At 39.5% G+C, this 19,621-nt stretch overlaps 2 protein-coding genes and 1 non-coding gene across 3 annotated transcripts; 1 reads left to right on the top strand and 2 right to left on the bottom strand.

The window, feature by feature from the left end:
• Positions 1-3,125: 3,125 nt before the first annotated feature.
• Positions 3,126-11,855, bottom strand: tmem98.L (transmembrane protein 98 L homeolog; the record flags this gene model as incomplete). Its single annotated transcript, NM_001091661.1, is given in 7 exon segments — positions 3,126-5,569; positions 6,156-6,215; positions 6,355-6,470; positions 6,758-6,791; positions 7,339-7,470; positions 7,790-7,955; positions 11,818-11,855. Coding segments are annotated over 6 exon segments (681 nt in total). The 3' UTR covers positions 3,126-5,361.
• Positions 11,856-12,867: 1,012 nt separating this feature from the next.
• Positions 12,868-12,949, top strand: trnas-aga. The gene has a single exon. It is a non-coding gene; the product is annotated as a tRNA-Ser (tRNA).
• Positions 12,950-14,241: 1,292 nt separating this feature from the next.
• LOC108701761 (olfactory receptor 5V1) lies at positions 14,242-15,255 on the bottom strand. The gene has a single exon (XM_018236785.2). The coding sequence runs from the start codon at positions 15,242-15,244 to the stop codon at positions 14,288-14,290; it is 957 nt and encodes a 318-aa protein (XP_018092274.1). The 5' UTR covers positions 15,245-15,255; the 3' UTR covers positions 14,242-14,287.
• Positions 15,256-19,621: the final 4,366 nt, after the last annotated feature.

The raw sequence follows: 19,621 nt of genomic DNA on the forward strand, positions 1-19,621 counted from the left end.
AATTAAAAGACTGCTCAACCGTAAAAGTTTTTGGATTATGCCTAAAGCTTGGCCATATATGGTATGATCAAAAGCTGCTGAATGAGTCTGCAGCGTATTGCCCTGTGTATGTGTACATTCAGATGGCCTGCCCAAATAATAAGGCAAAAATATATCTATCCCGTCCGATGAGGACCATATCAGTGCGTTGATGAGGTCCTCTCTAAACGGGACTACCTCTGGTCACAGTTATGATTTGATCATCGACCTGGAGGATCAGATGATTCACATTTGCTCACTATGTTGGTGACCAGATCAGCAACGGTCCACTCATTTGGCGATTTTGCCAAATGAGTGGATGTGACCATGTAGGACAAGTTTTGGGGGTAATTCCAGCTGCGCTGAAGTTGATCCATTCTTGGTTATGTTATGCCGATGAAGCAACCCCAACTAGTTGCAGGAAGGTTATTCTAGCTCTACAGTAGGTCATGTGGGCAGCGATGAGGAATTTTTCCGAAACGAGAATAATGGAGACTTGGTGCAAGGGAACACTAAGTGGATTGTCTGCCTTCCTCCTCCTTCAAGGAAATCGGATTTGCTCTTAAACGGTCCCACCCATGAGAGCTACACAGAGTCGATTGGCACACAAAATGTGAATGTATGCATTTTCGTGTCTACCTCCGCTCCATGTAGCTCCCCACAGGCCATGCCAATAGAGCAACAGGGTATGCGCTTAACATCGGATATGCTTTCCTCCTCAAAAAATTTTTTAAAAAACACCTGCGGAGGAAGGTGGACAATCCACTTCATTTGGCCTTGGGCATTATAGAAAGCAGAAAACCTTTATTGAAGAACTTCAGCCTTTAATATAAGAAAAAGGTTCCATTCAAATATGGCTTAAAAGTGATATCTCTGGCTCCACCCTGGAGGCCATATGTGCAAAATGTGTCCTTTTTGGCATGCGCCTTTTTAAAGACTGCGTGTAACGACAGTAGCTGAGTTTCAGCCAATAGTGAATTGTGTATGTAATTACATACAAGATTTTGTCTGCTCCGTCATTTTTCCAGTTTTTGTGGACAAGCAATCCCTGGAATTTTTTCATTAGCTGGGTAAAGTGACTTCTGAAGCTCCTCTATGCATCTTGCTCTGTGAAACACAGGCGCTTTATATTTATACTGGAAAGCTGTGAACTTGGGTATCAACTAACTGAATACTGAAGTACCACGGGGTGAGAAATCTGTGGACGTTTCGGGTACAAGCGGGTTTACAAAAAATTGTTAAGCAATAGATATTTAAATATTTGAACAATCTCTGCAAGGTAACGGAACTTTCTTCTGATGGGATACCACGTTTACAGATGGTTGTTTTTTTGAGAGAGAGAGAGAGAGGGGCGGGTGGGGGGAAATAGAGGGGGACCATGAATTTATTTTTTATTTCAGTTTTTGTTATATTGTTTTTTTTTTTTTTGCAAACTAAGTTAAAATAAAATGTTTACATGAATTTTATCTTTATTGTTCTGTGTTTAATTTACCCTCTAAGGTAAGATCCTCTTTAAGAAGGGGGAAGTATTATAAATGAGCAATATTTTTTCTTTGGTGCCCTAAATATTTGCCTGCCAGAAAAAGACACCTGCCCCAAGAACTATTCTCATGAGCGCCACACCGCTATTTATTCTATTCTAGGGATCCCTTGCAGTTAGACAGGGCTATGAGCAGTAGAATAAAATTAGAACTTGGGCAGCATTTTGCTCTACTGCAAATGTGCATGACCCAGGGTCACGGTGAAGATCCCTGGGGCGCGAAGAAGATGGCAGCGTGGTGCTTAGTATGATAGTACACTGGGGTGCTTTTATTGAAAAGAAACGCCAGCCCTGGGCTGAGCTAAGTGAATATACTTATGGGGGCTACCCAACAGATTATTATCATCACTTATTTATTAGTGATTTGATCAATACAAAAAGTAGAGGGTTGTTCTCAAATGAGCTTGCAGATTCAGTTTTGTTCCCCTATAAATAAAGGGGTCTTTTATTTATTGGGAAAAAATGCACGGAATCCATCATTTTTGGAGTTTACTGAATACGGACGTTGCATATTCAGATTTGAGCTGTATCTAGTCCTTTACATGACCGAGGACATTAATGGGACACACTGAATCCTGAAATTTAAGCCTGGGGTATGGATAAATCATAGCGCATTGTGCAGGAGCCACCTTTAAAGGTGTGATTTTAACAACCGGCAGCAAATTAGGAGGCTTCACAATTTGGCTGAATTGTAAATAAGAGAAAGGTCTGTTTTGATTGCTTTAAAGAAGGAAAGGTATAATCGCTTAAATGTGATTATAATCTCTTGCCTGAGAAAATGGAACGCTCCTCCTGTTGGCACCTACCTGGGGTTCTACTGTGGGAGCACCACCCCACCAACTTCTTGGATCCTTTCTACAGAGTGAAAGCTGAACTTTTCACTTATTGTACATGCACACCTGGGGCCACAGCAAGGATTCCTGAGGCGGAAGAAGATTGTAAGGTGCTGCTTATACAGAAGTCCCCGTAGATGGTGCAGTTTTCAGCAAAAAGGAGCACCTGCCCCAGGTCTCAGGTAAGCCATTAAAATCACTGTTGGGAATGGTTCTGGAACAACCCCTCTTTGACTTTAACTGCACCCCCTTGAAAAGTGCTTGTGCTAGCATTTGGCAGTAGTAAGCTAAAGAAAAAAAATAACTTGTACAAGTTGCAGTCAAGCATTGCAACATATGCCTGTGCTGAAGTGACCAAAACGGTCTTTTGGCATAAGGTCAGTTATTTTTGTCCTGTGCCATTCTCTACAAACCGTTTATTGATGAATGATTATATTCTGATGGACAGTAGCCATTGCAGCAGTGCATAGACCACTGTGACATTTGCTTATGATTAGGCCCAGTCTTCTAATTCCAGGAGTTCCATCTTGTGACTACTTCGCTTAGCTGGGCATATTCCGGTAGAGCACACTGATCGTAAATTGAAATTACTGTTTTTTTTTTTATTCTCCATATATTATATATTTGGCCAACTCCTACACTGTCAGTCAAGGGGGCGTGGTCTAAAGCTACTGGTAATCGGCCTTTAAACGGAGGAATTGGCTAATCATGAGAAAAATACAAACGCATTTGCCTTTATTCCATAAACCTGTTTAATGTTCCTTTAAATGATTTAAAAAGTCATAGTATTCACTGATTCTTAAATACATTTTTTATAATTTCCATGGAATAAGAAATGGTTGGGTGGTACTATACTCATGAGGATTTCGAACTGATTTTCCTATTTTAAAATTACTATAATTAATAGGGTCCAATTTACCCCACTTATAACCTTTTTTTATAATTTGCTTTCCCACGGCAGCAGCCCAACAAATGCCAGAGGTTCCTCTACTGAGAATCCTGCAAAGAGTTTGTATGAACTAGCTGCTTCTGCTTATGGGAATCTTCCTTTTGCTGCCTGCCTAATGTGTAAGTTCTAGCAACAAAAAGTATATATCCGAGTTAAATCGAAAAGTTTTTGTGTTTCGCCTTGAATGTATAGTTTATATATTTACTATACAAGAGCTGGGAGGGTGTTGGCAATAAAAAAGTAAGAGATGACTAAAATTTAGGGCAGATTGGGCAATTGAGTGGCATCTAGGGGAAGTGTAGGCCAGGACCAATGTTCTAGAGGTGCTAAATACCATTTATAGAAATATGATATCAGATTTAAAACATTTGGTTGTTCACTAAAAGATAAAAACAGTTTGCAAAAAATTTCAACCAAATTCCACTTCATTCTTAGAAGGCTCCATAAAATAGGAAAACCTTTTTAACTTATGAAAATTAGGCCTTTGAGGCGACCCACTCCTGCCTTCCTTTCTATTGGGCAACTAGAGCCTCCGCTCCAAATTTTCCGTGATAATGCTGAGGTAATTTGAAAAGATAATTTACTGCTTCATGTCCAACTAAAAGTTTATAACTAATTGAAAAACATACATTTTTAGAAGATAAAAAAAAAAAGTTTATTTCCTTCTCTGGCCATGGAAATTTTTACTGCATAGCCAACGCTACATAATTTCTTTAAGCAATAAAGGAAGTCATTTTTACAAATAATCAAGAGGAGGTGTTTAAATATGCATGCTAATACGTATGATACAGTGCGCTGATACAACTATTTGAGGTAAATTATAAAGTACCTAATAAAGAAATATTCTCACATTATAAGTGAAGTATATGCTCAGTCTGTAATACCTACCGACATTTCAACATATAAAATTGTGATGTAGGCCATTCCCCTATTCAACCTTAGCCACACCCAGTTGTACCCAGAGATTCACCAGCCTGCCCATTTTTAGAGGTTAGCCCCCTGTAATTCAGGACCATACTGCCTGAATTGGTACAATCTGGGGACACTGTCTTGCTGAAATTGCTACCATTTTTTTTTTTGGGGGGGGGAGAGTTTGGTTTATTACAGAAGCACATTGTATTGGCATAATGGGAACTATTTACATTAAATGGCAAAACAGGAAAGGTTACATACATGTAGGTCAAGTGAAATGGAGAAAAGTAAGAGAGGTACTTAGGCATAAGGGGGAGACAGAAATTTGTTGTTATAGGAAGGAAAGAAAAATCAAAAAGATTCTTGATCCCAAAAAAAAATATAAAAAAAAGTCATGAAGTTCTACATTTGTGCTCCATGTATGAATAGGCTGCACTTAATAGCAATGGTGGTGTGGGAGCTGCAGAGTGGTCTTCTGTGTGCAAGCCCCAGGTCATTCAGCAGAACTGACCTATGATTGGGTTTTGAAACCTTGGAATGCTTTTTAAAATGTGGCAACGGATTTTTGCCCATGTATTTGTTGTGATTGGGGTGCTAGTTAAGTACATTTAAAACAATAAGCTATAGTTGTATGGGGAACTGCTTGTAGGTACTCTCCAAAATACTGTGCATGATTTGCATGGAGGATAACTCAAAGTGATGGAAAGCTGTGCAACGTGCATTTGGATGGAACATTGTATGGTTCATATTAATAACCATCCTGTGCCATTTTAAAGCCAACAGAAGAAGTTTTGAGCATTATGTTAAGTAAATAGTTGGCAGTTAACTGATAACAAGATGGTTGGAGTATTCTGCATCTGACATTCCCCAGTCAGTACTAAAACATATTTTGGGACATTTTTTTCATATTGTAAACATATATCTGGTGTATGTGAGTCATGACCAGGTTCTTCATGAGGTCAGTATAACTACAATGCATTGAGTCAGATGCTATCAGAAATATGATACATTCTGTTAAAAGCCAAGGACATAATTGATAGAACTCTGGCCCCTGTAAGGCAGCATCTTCCCTTGGACCGTCAGCCAATGAATTGCTTCACAACTACTGTTTAGATAGCAGATTGCTCCTGCAGAAAATTGTCGGCTCCTGTCATCGGCCGTTCAGGTTCAGTTGCCAATGCAGCTTCTCTGAGCACTGCCAGATGATCCTCTGCAGCAGAAAGTGATTGGTCTATCCAGTCCATCCCACCAGTAAGATGGCAGGCATTTTTGGTCACCAGCACCAGATGACTGACCGAGAGTAGGAGGGCGGTGGTTCTGGGGAAAAAGAGTGAACTTTACGTTAATCAGGTGCAGACAAATCTCCAATTGACAAATTTTAACCTACATCAGAAAACAACAGCAACAAAACAAAACATTCATTTTCAACATTCTAACTTGTCCAGACCATAAAAAAAACATAACAAATAAAATAAATATTGAACTATTTCAGCTCAAGCCGCCCTTGGTGGTTTAAACATTGGACAGGGCCTCTCTTAGCTCATTCCGGGTATAGGAAAACTTTGGTTTACCAGTCATTCAGCCTTGCTTCCAAGAAGATCTTTGACGACAAATACATTCTCATCAGCCACAGCCTTCATTGAAGTTGATCTGCTCCTGTCTAGTGGGGGGACTAGATAACTTAACTGCATAGTGTCGGCAAACATGGATCGCCGTTTTGTTGCTGAACGCGTGTATAATCACATTTTGAATAGTCAATATGCTGATTTAGGACCTTAAAAAGGACCAATTGTCCTATAACTTAAGGCTTCTCTACTTGAGCTGGAAATACAGTATGTCATTGCACTGGCCATGTAAAAACAAATTATTCTACTACAGTTCAACCTTTATCAGTTTGACATACCTTGCATCAAGAAGTTTAGGGTCAAGTGGAGGATACATGGAGCGCACCACATCATCAACTCTGAAACACAAACAGAATCACAACTGTTTTCTTTTTCCAGCAATTGAGAGCTTCTTTTCTCCAAATGCCAGCCAGAGAGCACAGCAGCTGAGAAAGTCTGGGAACCAAAGAGGATATGGATGAAAATGAGAATCCTTACCTTGGGCTAATTCTTTTTGCAACAATAATAATGTCGCTTAGGCTTGATGGGGATTTCATCTTGGCCCCAGATCCCATGGTCATAGCAACCAACTTCTCTGTCAGAGTATGGCAAATCTGTAAACAAAGAGGAGGGCATATTCATAAGATCATTAGGTGCCTTATTTGTCTTTCTACCTTAATCTCAATATACATTTCACCCAAAACCTTCTATTTATCTGCACACAAGTTTATCTCAAAATAATTTCTACTATAGCTCCACACACCACCTACTGTTCTATATAACCCTCCCAATAACTCATCCTATTGCTCCATATAATTATTTGATATCCTCTTCTTATATAATATACCTTTTATATGAATGTATACCTCTTAGTTCCTTGTATTGTGGGTGTGAAACATACCTTGAGAATGGCGATGCAGTGCGACACCAGGCCACTAGAAATGGAAAAAGCATGAATTAATTGGCTGGGCAACTAAGGGACAATTCAGATTATATTAAAGAGTAGAAAAGGTGTTGCAGTTTACCCAAAATTTCACTATAAATTTTTCTTGGATGGTATAGACCTCAAAAACACTTTCTTCAATTCTTTAGAAACAGTCATGAACCTTATTTTATTTATTATTATTGTATTTATTGTATTGTAGTGAGAAATGTTATATTTTTAAAGGAGATCTTGGTAATCTAATCTATAAACAGCATGGGAACCCAGTGTTGGTCTTCATCCGTTGGTTAAGCAAGAAGTTGTCCAGAATTTATTTGACCCAGAAGTTGAGCTTGTTGGACAAGTCTATAAAATAATTTTACCATCTTACTATATTTCTAGACTAAAATGTTTTGGTGTGCCAGTATATAATAAATGTATAGAATGCTAAAGCATTTCAACAACTATGCACTGAATCTACCCAAAATATAACCATTTTCTTGGTTAGAAGAGCAACTTAAGAACATTGAATAAAAAAGCAATGTTATCTGGAAAATTACGAGGCATCCTCAATCCAGTCCTCATCTTCCAAGATGGCTTCTATGTGAGGGTTTGTGATGACGACATCATCCAGCTCCAAATCAGATGGTTCTGACTGTGTTTCCATGGCTCCAATTAAATCCACTGTTGGTCTTTAAAAGAATGAGAGAGCGGAAGTTATTGGTTGCTACTGAAATGACTCAAATTTGCCCACCGGAGCTCCCTATCTTGGATCTTGCAAGGCCATCCTTAAAATGTCAATGACACTACACATGCTCCATGTGCTCTGGGCGTTCCTGCTCAGAAGTGAACATCCTGGGTCGTTGGAAGCAATCATTAAGCCAAACAAAAAGAAGATGGGGAGCTACTAGGGGCATCTTTGGAGGTACAGATCCTCTTATCTCCTGCCTGTTCTGTTCTGTTTCTGTTCTACAAATTTAAAAAGAAAAAACATGACCAAATAGCACTTACTTGTTGTTGTAATTTGTCAACAGATTCTTTGTTCTGCAGTATCTTTGCCTGCAAACCACAACCAGAGCCGCAAAGGAAGCCAAGAATATAGTGGCCAGGACACCAATTGCCACAATGACCACGGTCTCCATTTCACTGTTAGTCACATGAATCAAAATTAGATCATCTGAAACGCAAACCAAAAGAATATATCGCTATTTTGACTTTCTGTACAGACAAGAAGTCTAGTTGCCCCTATACTGGGTTTGTTGTCTCTTTTTTAAAAAAATGTACCTGCCTGGGGAGACCCCAGTAATTCTTCCTTTAAAGCCGTGCATAAATATTAGAATGCTGTATATATAATCACAAACTTAATGCAACTCTTTATTCTGTTATTGTGTTTACAAAATGGAATCCAAAATGGTACTGAAGAAAAACCGCACATTCTTGCCATTCTAAGAAGTTCTATGAATGATGTTTGGCAAATCCGTTTGACCATTTCCTGCACGTTAGGCAGATGCAAACATTCATGAGAAATGAGATACCGGGCAGAAAACAGACCCAAGTGGCATTTTTACAGGGTTACACTTAAAGCCCCGACCCATTTGTAAACCGTAAACCCATTCTGTAAACTGTAACGATGCAGTAGATGTAATAGTTGGATAATGTGGAAAACTGAATGCACAAAATGTTGGAGAAGCAGAGGGAGGTGCTTGGTTCTAAATGACAGGATTATAATCATAAAACTGTTACTGCCAACGTAAATGAACATAGTAAATTCATGGTCAGCGTTATGAAAGAAAAAATGTCCCTCAAATTGTACAAAATGTTCCTCAAATTCTCCAAAACACGGCAGGTGCCATTGAGAATTTCAACAATTCTTTAATAAATCGGACCCAATCCTTTTAAAACTCGGCCTCAACAACAAACTGCTTCCTTCCCCAATAATTAACCCACCAACGGGTCTTGGAAAGCCCAATACCAAAGGAGATCCCTCCGTTATCAAGAAATCATTGCTCGTTTACTTAACCTCTCATCTTCAATTAACAAATCCCATACGTTAAACAGATTGCCTTCGCAGCTTTCAAATTACTGGAATATATTCCGCATCGGAAAACATAATCTTACCCACGGATGTTTTCTTCTACAAAGTGACCAAAAAGTTCAACAAAATTCCCTGTGGAACGGATGCAAGTGCAACATTCTTCTTGCTATTTCATATTTTCTTACCGAGAATAACACGGCGAGGCTGAGTTTGCTTGAGATCTACTTCCGCATAGGCCTCGCACTTCTACGTAAGAGGGTAAACATTACTCACCTCCGTTTATCTTTTCCCAAATCATTAACAGACTTTACCCCGGGACTGAGTGACTTTTTCTTCCAGCTTCACAACTACGTTTGTTTTCATTGAATATCAGGCAAAAGCTCTGCCGTCCACATTCTAGTTTAAGGCGCTGGATCTATTATCCAGAAATATGTTATTGAGGAAGCTTTGAAATATGGAAATGCCATTTCCAATAGAGTTCTGTGTTCTTCAGTCTTGACTGATTTGATTGTAAGCTTCATGGACAGGGTCCATCCTCTTTTAACATATGACACATTTTTGTAACTATGTATATGTATGTTTTTTTTATTGCAATGTTTGTTGCCCGTCTCTACTTTTAATGAAGTATAAAAAGAAAATCAGTGTTGTGTACACAAGTAACCCTCCACAAACATACTTGTTCAGCAGGGCTAAAGGTGGCCATTGAATCAGAGATAATATCGTACAAAACAAATTTTCGTACGATATTCGGTGCGTGTATGGTGGGACCAATATCGGCAGATGACTCGGCTCGTTGATCGGGCTGGACGGAAAATTTTGATTGGGTGCCGGTTTAGGGACCCAAACATCGGCCACTGTCAGTGCCAAATCGTCAGATACACGTAGAAATCTATTGTTTCTTGCTGTGTATCAGACCATTCAGCTCTACACGTGTGTATTGAAACGAACAATCTTTCTTGGAAACATCTTTTTCAAGAAAGGTCGTAATTGTTACGTCTATGGCCTCCTTAAGGATGCACATTGTGATTCAACACCCATACCAAGAAGAAATTGTACTGATGTGCGTGCGTGTGTGATATTGGTAAATTTACGTATCAGAGGATTTTAATAGATATTTATAATTAGCTATTTTAATCTGTACAAAAACTGAACTGCTCTGCAATATTTAGTATGAGAATGTTTCTAACTTAATAGGATTAAATGGGATTAAAATTCCTGGTCTGTGTGCTTTCTCTAGCTGTAGTTTAAAGGAACAAAATCACAAAAAACTGTGAACACAAAATTTTTGATTTACCATACTTAAATCTTTGTTTGCAGTGTTTATATGTAACGCCACTATTTAAAACCATTTATCCTTATTATGGGGAGGGTTACAGTGAGCAATAGAAGGAGTTATAGGGAGGGTTACATGGAGCAATAGGAGGAGTTATAGGGAGGGTTATATGGAGCAATAGGAGGAGTTATAGGGAGGGTTATATGGAGCAATAGGAGGAGTTATAGGGAGGGTTATATGGAGCAATAGGAGGAGTTATAGGGAGGGTTATATGGAGCAATAGGAGGAGTTATAGGGAGGGTTATATGGAGCAATAGGAGGAGTTATAGGGAGGGTTATATGGAGCAATAGGAGGAGTTATAGGGAGGGTTACATGGAGCAATAGGAGGAGTTATAGGGAGGGTTACATGGAGCAATAGGAGGAGTTATAGGGAGGGTTACATGGAGCAATAGGAGGAGTTATAGGGAGGTGTATATGGAGCAATAGGAGGAGTTATAGGGAGGGTTATATGCAGACCCGGATTTGCGGCAAGGCCGCATAGGCCCGGGCCTGGGGCGGCATGCCACCCGGCCGCATTATGGGGACATTCGCGTCCCCATTCAACTACACCAGCTGCGCCGGCGTTTTTTCGCCGGCGCGCTGGGAAGGCGGGCGCTAGGACCGCTCGGCCTAGGGGCGGCCGGGGAAGAAATCCGGCCTTGGTTATATGGAGCAATAGGAGGAGTTATAGGGAGGGTTATATGGACCAATAGGAGGAGTTATAGGGAGGGTATATGGACCAATAGGAGGAGTTATAGGGAGGGTATATGGAGCAATAGGAGGCGTTATAGGGAGGGGTATATGGAGCAATGGGAGGAGTTATAGGGAGGGTTATATGGAGCAATAGGAGGAGTTATAGGGAGGGTTACATGGAGCAATGGGAGGAGTTATAGGGAGGGTCACATGGCGCAGTAAGTGGAGTTACAGATAGGGGTATATGGAGCAATAGGAGGAGTTATAGGGAGGTTTATATGGAGTAATAGGAGGAGTTATAGGGAGGGTTATATAGAGCAATAGGAGTTATAGGGAGGGTTATATGGAGCAATAGGAGGAGTTATAGGGAGCTGTAGGAGGAGTTTTAGCGAGGGTTATAGGGAGCTGTAGGAGGAGTTACAGGGAGGGTTATATGGAGCAATAGGAGGAGTTATAGGGAGCAATAGGAATTATAGAGAAGGGTTATATAGATTAGTAGATGTAGGTAGAAAGCAATCAGTAGGAGTCTGGGGGAAGATTATAATAAGGAGTTGTTTGCGGGAGATACAGTGTAGGGGTGTTAAAAAATATTAATTTATACAAAGGTTGATGTAATCGTGAAACTTCAGGATTTCTGTGTTATAGAGAAAATTTAGAGCACGTGATATAGAGAGAATTTATATACATAAAAGTTTATATGAGAAAAATCTTTTTATTATTATTGACTGGTGATTCTGCAGAGAGAACAAAGCAGACAGGGCAGGAGGGAAAGGCAACAGACACCTCTACAGCCCGAGACGAAACAAATCTCCTTTATTCCCCCCCCCCTGTGAAATATTTTCCCTCCCCCACCCAGAAAACTGAGCCTTATCAGCTCCTAATGGCATTTTTCTCTTTTGTACCATAAATATATTCTTATATACACATAGGCCTTCATACAGGGACGAGTTTGTAACAATGTAGTAAGTAATAAAGACATGAAGAAGCTTCAGCCTCACCTTTGTGTTCTCATTCTCCTCCATTCCCCGCTCCTGCCTTTTCCCCTTATCTGGGACATTGGGAGGCAGAACACATTCCTCTCTGACAGATTACAGAGCGGGAGGCCCACTGCATTATGGGATTAGTGCACTTTGTTTTTCTTTCTCTCCCTCTTTATTTCTCACCCTTTCTTTCTCTCTCCCTCTTTTTCTTCTTTCTTTCTCTCATTATTTCTTTCTCTCTCATTTTTTCTCCCTCTATTTTCTCCCACTTTAGTTCTTTCTTTTTTTCTTTCTTTCATTCTTTTTCTTTCTTTTTCTCTTTTTCCCCTTTATTTCTCACACTTTAGTTTGTTCTTTCTTTCTTTTTCTTTCTCTCTTTCTTTTTCTCCCACTTAAGTTTATTTCTTTCTTTATCTCTTTCTTTTTTTCCTTCTTTATTTCTCCCACTTTAGTTCGTTCTTTCTTTTTCTCCTTCTTTTTCTCCTTTTTCTCTTTCTTTTTCTCCTTTTTCTCCTTCTTTATTTCTTCCACTTTAGTTCTTTCTCTCTCTATCTCTCTCGTTCTTTCTTTTTCTCCCACTTTATTTCTCCCACTTTATTTCTCCGACTTCTTCTTCTTCCTTTTTCTCTTACGCCCTCTTTCTTTCTCTCTGTCTTACTTCCCCTCTTTATTTCTCCCTTCTTTAACTCTCTCCCTCTTTCTTCTTTTTTCTCTTTCTTTTTCCCCTCTTCTTTCTTTATTTCTTTCTTTCCTTCCCTCCCATAAATTAGAAAAACATTAACATCTTTTTTTAATAGAAATTAATAGTTCCTGGGCTAACACAAAAAGATTTCACAATGTATGAACTTTTTTAGGAAGGCAGAATGCAGAAAATAGAAATGCTAATGAAAGTAGTTTCTGTCTGGCTATTTATACCCACTGCATTACTGGTTCTGACTCCTGAAACAAAGCTATTTACTGAATGTTATGAGTGCCTTTGCATGCAAATCACACTAATACTACCTTATGGACCTGATTGACAATAGGGTATTGTACAGCTTCAAACAGCCTTAAAGCAGCTTTTGTACAGTAGTCGTGGCCGAGTGGTTAAGGCGATGGACTAGAAATCCATTGGGGTCTCCCCGCGCAGGTTCGAATCCTGCCGACTACGATTTCCCTTTATTTGCACCTTCAAATGCTAAGACAAATTTGTCGACATATCAAAAAAGTCACACCAGCAACATAATGAAATTGGCACAAATTGTTTTATTCATTCTGCAAACTGTTCAACACTGCATTAGGATCATCATGATAGAGCCTGATAGGGAACTGTGGTGCTACAGCGACACCTGCTGGGGACAACTATGAAGTCACCATTTAAGCATAAATTGATTATGCAAGATTTTCTCGGAACGATCGTACAAATTGACCATCAACTAAAAAGACCAATTTGCCAGGAAAACAAAGGGGAGCTGCTTGGCCCTACAAATATAGATACATTGCACTGGGACCGACAAAGATTTTTTGACCTGGCCGATCAATTTCCTGACAGATGTCAACCGCACGATAATTTCGAAGGATTGGTCGACTTCCCTAAAATCGGTCGTTCGGCAAGAAGAATCGTCGCGTCTATGGGGAGCTTAAGATAGCCTTTTCCCATATGCTCTTTCAATAGTCTGCTCCTGGTTCTTCAACTAAATTTACTATGACTGCCTGAGCAGTATTTCATACAGAGGATCATCTGTGATTTCATTCCTGGCTAGTGTCCCTGCTTAGTGATCTAGGTGGTTTCCATGTTCCATGAAGGTGCTTAGCCATTCACAGAGGTAGGAACATGCTGTTTAATAGGTCTATGTGTAATCACCTGGAATCAACTACTTTGCTTTAGAGCAGGGGTCCCCAATTTTTTTTTACCCGTGAGCCACATTCAAATGTAAAAAAAAGTTGGAGAGCAACATAATCATGCTAAAAGTTCCCGGAGGGTACCAAATATGGCCTGTGATTGTCTATTGGCAGTCTCTATGTGGATTGGCATCCTACAGGAGGCTCTGTTTGACAGTACACATGGTTTTTATGCAAGCTTGCCTCCAAGCTTTGGATTCAAAAAGAAGTACTTGCATTGAGGCCACTGGGAGCAACATCCAAGGGGTTGGAGAGCAACATGTTGCTTACGAGCCACTGTTTGGGGATCACTGCTTTAGAGTATGAAAGTTTTCATGGGGCTAGAGAAACACGGAGTACTGTGCCCGTCTTCAACGGAAATTATCCAAAATATGAGTAACCTGGACCACTGTATGAAACAAAGTTCATGCATCTGGCTTGTTCTAGATGCAGAAAACCAGGATCCACTGGTATATATATATATATATATATATATATATATATATATATATATATATATATATATATATACACACACCTTATGCATCCAATAATGTAAGCGGCACATGCATAATCGTTGAACATTCCGTAACCAGTTCAATCATACACAGAAAATGTTTTTATATTTTTATTTAATACTTTTTAAATTTATTGCTTTAGTCTTGGCATTTTGTGTACTCAGCAGTTTCTTAATAGCCCTTTTAACATCTTGGTTTCTCAGGCAATAAATCAGAGGATTTGCCAGGGGCGTTATAACCACATACAACAGAGAAAAAATCTTGTCTTGACTTAAAGAGTAGGAAGAGGTTGGCCTCATGTACATGCACATTATGGTGCCATAAAACAAGATGACTACTGTTAAATGAGAAGCGCAGGTGGAGAAGGCTTTACTTCGTCCCTCTTCTGATTTAATCTTCAGAATGGTAGAAATGATATAGACATAAGAGGTGAGAGTCAAGAAAAAGGAAGTCAAACCTATCAGAACACCCTTAGTGTAAATGATTATCTCCACTCTGTGGGTTCCTCGGCATGTGAGCTTCAAAACGGCAGCCATGTCGCAGAAGAAATGGTTTATTTTATGGTGTGAGCACAAGGGGAGCTCTGCTATTGAACTGCTGAAGACTGCTGAGTTGCAAAGTCCAGCCACCCATGTACCGATGATGAACAAGGCCGTCACTTTTTTACTCATGATAGTAAAATAATGCAGTGGTTTGCAAATAGCAATGTAGCGGTCATAAGCCATAACTGTTAGTAAGAAGAATTCAGCACTTGCAAAGCCAACAAAAAAGTAGAGTTGAGTGTAGCAAGCTAAGTAGGACACATGGCGTCGGTTATCAAGCAGCATTAAGAGCAACTTGGGAAAGATGACTGAAGTGTAGCAGATATCTAGAGTAGACAAGTTTCCCAAGAAGAGGTACATGGGCTTGTGGAGGAGGGAGTTATAGCCTATCACACTTATCATGGTGGCATTTGCAGCTATGGTGGAGAAGTAAGTTATGAAAAATATCATAAAAAGAGGAATCTGTAGATGAGAAACATCAGAAAATCCAATGATGATGAATCCTGTTTGGTTCTCATTTTCCATGAATGTTAAAGATTGTCTTCTTTTGTGAGATGTCCAAAACCAAAATAATGGTCTGCAGAAAGTTTGTAAGGAAGATATGGATTATGACTGAGACATAGTCGGCTATTTTGTGTTTTGTGATAGTGGTTAATTTGCTATTATATGTGATTTTGCTTTTTTAAATGAAGTTTTTGTAAGTTTTTACATGCAAACATTAGATTAAATGTGTCTAGAGTTCATACAGTATCTGTTTTCCTGTTGTTTATTGATGAAAAACCTATACACCACATTACATAAATTCTAATGCCTGTTGTCCAATCTTTTGATTAATAATTTCACACTTGTAACAGACCTCAGGATACAAATAAATATTATTTCTGTGACCTCACTATTTTGTAGCCATAAAATTATTTTTATCCAAATCAAATGAATTCTGCACAAAATTCTGGCAAAAAAAAGATATTGTATAAACATTTACAAAATTGCAAAAAATTGTGTTGACAAAATTCTTTTTGTGCTCACAAAATTCTTTGATATTCCGATAAATATAATATATAAGTAAGAACTACGTGTATATTTGTTCTTAGAGTATCCATTTGAAATTATCTCAACATTGTTAACAGACCTCAGGATACAAATAAATATAATTTCTGTGACCTCACTATTTTGTAGCCATAAAATTATTTTTATCCAAATAAAATGAATTCTGCACAAAATTCTTGCAAAAAAAAGATATTTTTGTATAAACATTTGCAAAAAATTGTGTTGACAAAATTCTTTTTGTGCTCACAAAATTAATTTGATATTCCGATCAATATAATATATAAGTAGGAGCTACAAGTATATTTGTGCTTAGAGTATCCATTTGAAATTATGTTATCTCAACTTTTTTAGCACAAAGTAAGTTCTGTTTACGCAATCACTTAATTACGTAATTTTGTGAACATAAAAAAAATATTTTTTGTCATTACAATATGTTTTATAACAACAAAGTTCTATTGTTGCTCTTGATTAATTTTGACGGTAAGAAAGTATATTTGTGTTTCCATTATTAATTTTGTACTGAAAAAATTTATTTTGTGAATACCAAATTATTTTTGTTTAGTTATGGCAGAATTAATTTTAAAAAAACATCCTTTTATAGCTTCAAAATACAGGGCACACACTTGTGGTTCCCCAAACCTGCCTGGCAACTTAAAAAAAAAACCTCACCCCATTTCTGACTTGTTCTGTGCTGGTTGTGCCTTTCACATAGTGAAAATCTTCTTATAAATTCTCCAGTTCTGTTGTATATAGCTGCACTCTGATTGGATCTTATGCCTTGAGGTTTCCCCAATCCAGAGTGCAGCTCTCTTGACAGACAGTGGAATTAGCCAATCATCTCACAGATATAGGCGGGGTTGGGGAGAGACTAATATTCCTATCAGCCTTGCTCCAGTCCTGACTTAACTCTTTACCCATGAAAGCAAATTGTGCTTTTTGTTTTTACACTTTTTTTTTTTTTGGTTAATTTTTAGTTGTTATTCTGAGGCAATTTGCAATTGTCTTTCATTTTTTATTATTTGTGGGTCTTGAGGTATATAGCTTTTTAAATACCGGCAATCTGGCTGCTAGGGTGCAGATCCCCCTAGCAACCATGCATAGATCTGAATAAGAGACTGGAATATGAATAGGAAGGGTCCTGAACAGAAAGACGAGCCATAATAATAAGGATAAAAATTTTATTCCAGTGGTGCATCCACTAAGCCTGACATTACCTTTAGGTCAATCTATAAATGGCACATCTCTAGCCTCCCCAAACAAAAAATTCTCCCTCCGCCTAAAAAAACCCCTAAAATAACGCTGCACAAAAATCGCCAATTGTTTCCCGGTGGTGCAGCCACACAAAAAGATTTGTGTCCCCAGCAGTTAGAGCAAATAAAGTGAAGGGGGAATTGAACTGCCTACAAACAGTACATGTTTTTAAATAAAAGTATATCGGAGGTAGGTTTCTTTTTAAGCAGAGAAAGTGAAAAAGGGATTTAATTTTTTGCCTTTACGTCCCCTTTAAACACAGGGCCAAGGAATGTAAGCTGATTTGTAATTTTATCTCTTTGATATTATAAATACCAGCTGCAAACCTGGCCCATTTCTAAACTTTGGCTCCCCTTTACTTCAGATTGAAAAAAACATTTAAAAAACATTTAAAATCAGGGACGACGTTGGGAATGTGTAGGTTATACCTCCGTGTAGCAGCAAAGCCAAAAGCCAAAGCCGTCTTACAGTCCTTTGAAACAAGGCACATATATATATATACAAAACAAACACATGTAACTCAGCTGCTGAGATATCGGCACAGTGATTATTTTTCTGGTGAGGAGCTAATAATAGCAGATCTTCAGGGGGAAAGATGCCATGTGCTCCTGGGAAATTAGATATTGTATCCGTAAGAGGTTAGTTTGGTATAATAACAAAAATATCACTATTTGTCTAAAACCATTTTTACCTATGAACCACATTTAAATGTAAAAAAAAATAAAGCTGGAGAGCAACATAAACATGCAAAAAGTTCCTGGTGGTGCCAAATATGGGTTGGGAATGGATATTTGGTATGACCTATGTGGACTGTCAGCAGGGTCGGACTGGGCCGACAGGACTCTGATGAAGTGCCCAGCTATGGGGCATGAAACGTGTTAGAATTGTACACCCTCCACTGTCATCCTTCCTATGTGTGAATAAAGCCGAACCTTGATGTTAACTGTGCCGGATTCCTGGTATTCTTTATCTGCGCCTTGGTAGCGGTCTGTGGCTTTGATGGGCCGACAGGACACCTGGAAAAAACAGTGGTCCTCCTCTGGACCAGACCCTCTGCCTTATGGAGGCCATACACGGGCCGATAAAAGCTGCCGACAGACCGTGTCGGCAGCTTATTGGCCTGTGTATGGGGCCCCCCGACAGGCTTCACTGATCGAGATCTGGCCGAAAGTCGGCTAGATCTCGATCGGATGGGACAAAAAATCCCGTCTGATCGTGGCCGCATCTATTCGTTGATGCGGTCCCGCGATCCGACCGCCCGTTAGGTATCGTTAGGATCCGATCATTGGGCCCTAGGGCTCACGATCGGATCAGCCCGATATTGCCCACCTCAAGGTGGGCATATCGGAGGGAGATCCGCTCATTTGGCGACATCGCCAAACGAGCAGATCTCTCCATGTATGGCCACTTTACATCTGCCGAGCACCAAGACAAATAATGTGCATGCCAGCGTTTGCCCATGTACATGGGAGGCCCAGAAAGTGTGAAACCCGGTGGACCTCCCATGCTCCAGTCCGACCCTGACTGTCAGCCATTACATTAGGCTCTGTTTGGCAGAACACCTGCAACTAAATTAAAAAATAAGCACCTTCCTTGAGGCCACTGGGAGCAACATCCAAGGGGTTGGTGAGCAACATGTTGCTGGTGAGCCACTGGTTGGAGATCACTGCCTAAGATGGATTTCTATCCATTTGTTTGCAACAACGGTGTTGCTATTGTGGTACTACTTACACATAGTTGAGTAGTTCTTCCATAGAGATGACGAGATCCAAGGGAAGTTTTTTTTGGCCCAGGACCTCTTTTAGACAGGCTTTATTAACAAAGGAGACACCAATGCTATAATCTGTGCCAAGAACTGACCATGAAGAGTAGCAATAAAAGTAAATATCCACAGGATCAGTTGTGCCATCAAACTGTGAGTCAGTTCCAGCCGTCTGGACTTGTGCAACGTCTGGGCAGCTTCTGGAACGAAAGGGAAAATGACTGTTGACATATGGTTAATAATAAGCAGCGATATCTGTGTGACGGAATTTGGCCCAGGACCTCTTTTAGACAGGCTTTATTAACAAAGGAGACACCAATGCTATGATCTGTGCCAAGAACTGACCATGAAGAGTAGCAATAAAAGTAAATATCCACAGGATCAGTTGTGCCATCAAACTGTGAGTCAGTTCCAGCCGCCTGGACTTGTGCAACGTCTGGGCAGCTTCTGGAACGAAAGGGAAAATGACTGTTGACATATGGTTAATAATAAGCAGCGATATCTGTGTGACGGAATTTTGACTGTTCTACCACCTACTAGGCCTATATTTCACTCTACGGACTCAAGCACCCTTTAGCTGTTCAACATTTATTCACCCTGCCCCCCCAAAAAACGTTGTTACAGACAGAAATGTGTGTGTGGAGCTGTCTCAGATTTTCATTTTATTTTCTGCCCAGACTGGGTCAGGCAGTTTGGCCAGTTTTGACCATTTTAACCACCTGGACAGATCAATACCAGATCAAGGGGCAGTTCCATCATTTATGGAGATTCTTCTTGAGTATGACCACTAATACAGTATGATTCATTACAGCTGTCTCCAGATGGAGACCAAGAATTTTGAA

This window comes from Xenopus laevis, chromosome 9_10L (assembly GCF_017654675.1).
Source record: "Xenopus laevis strain J_2021 chromosome 9_10L, Xenopus_laevis_v10.1, whole genome shotgun sequence".
NCBI classification, from domain to species: Eukaryota; Metazoa; Chordata; class Amphibia; order Anura; family Pipidae; genus Xenopus; species Xenopus laevis.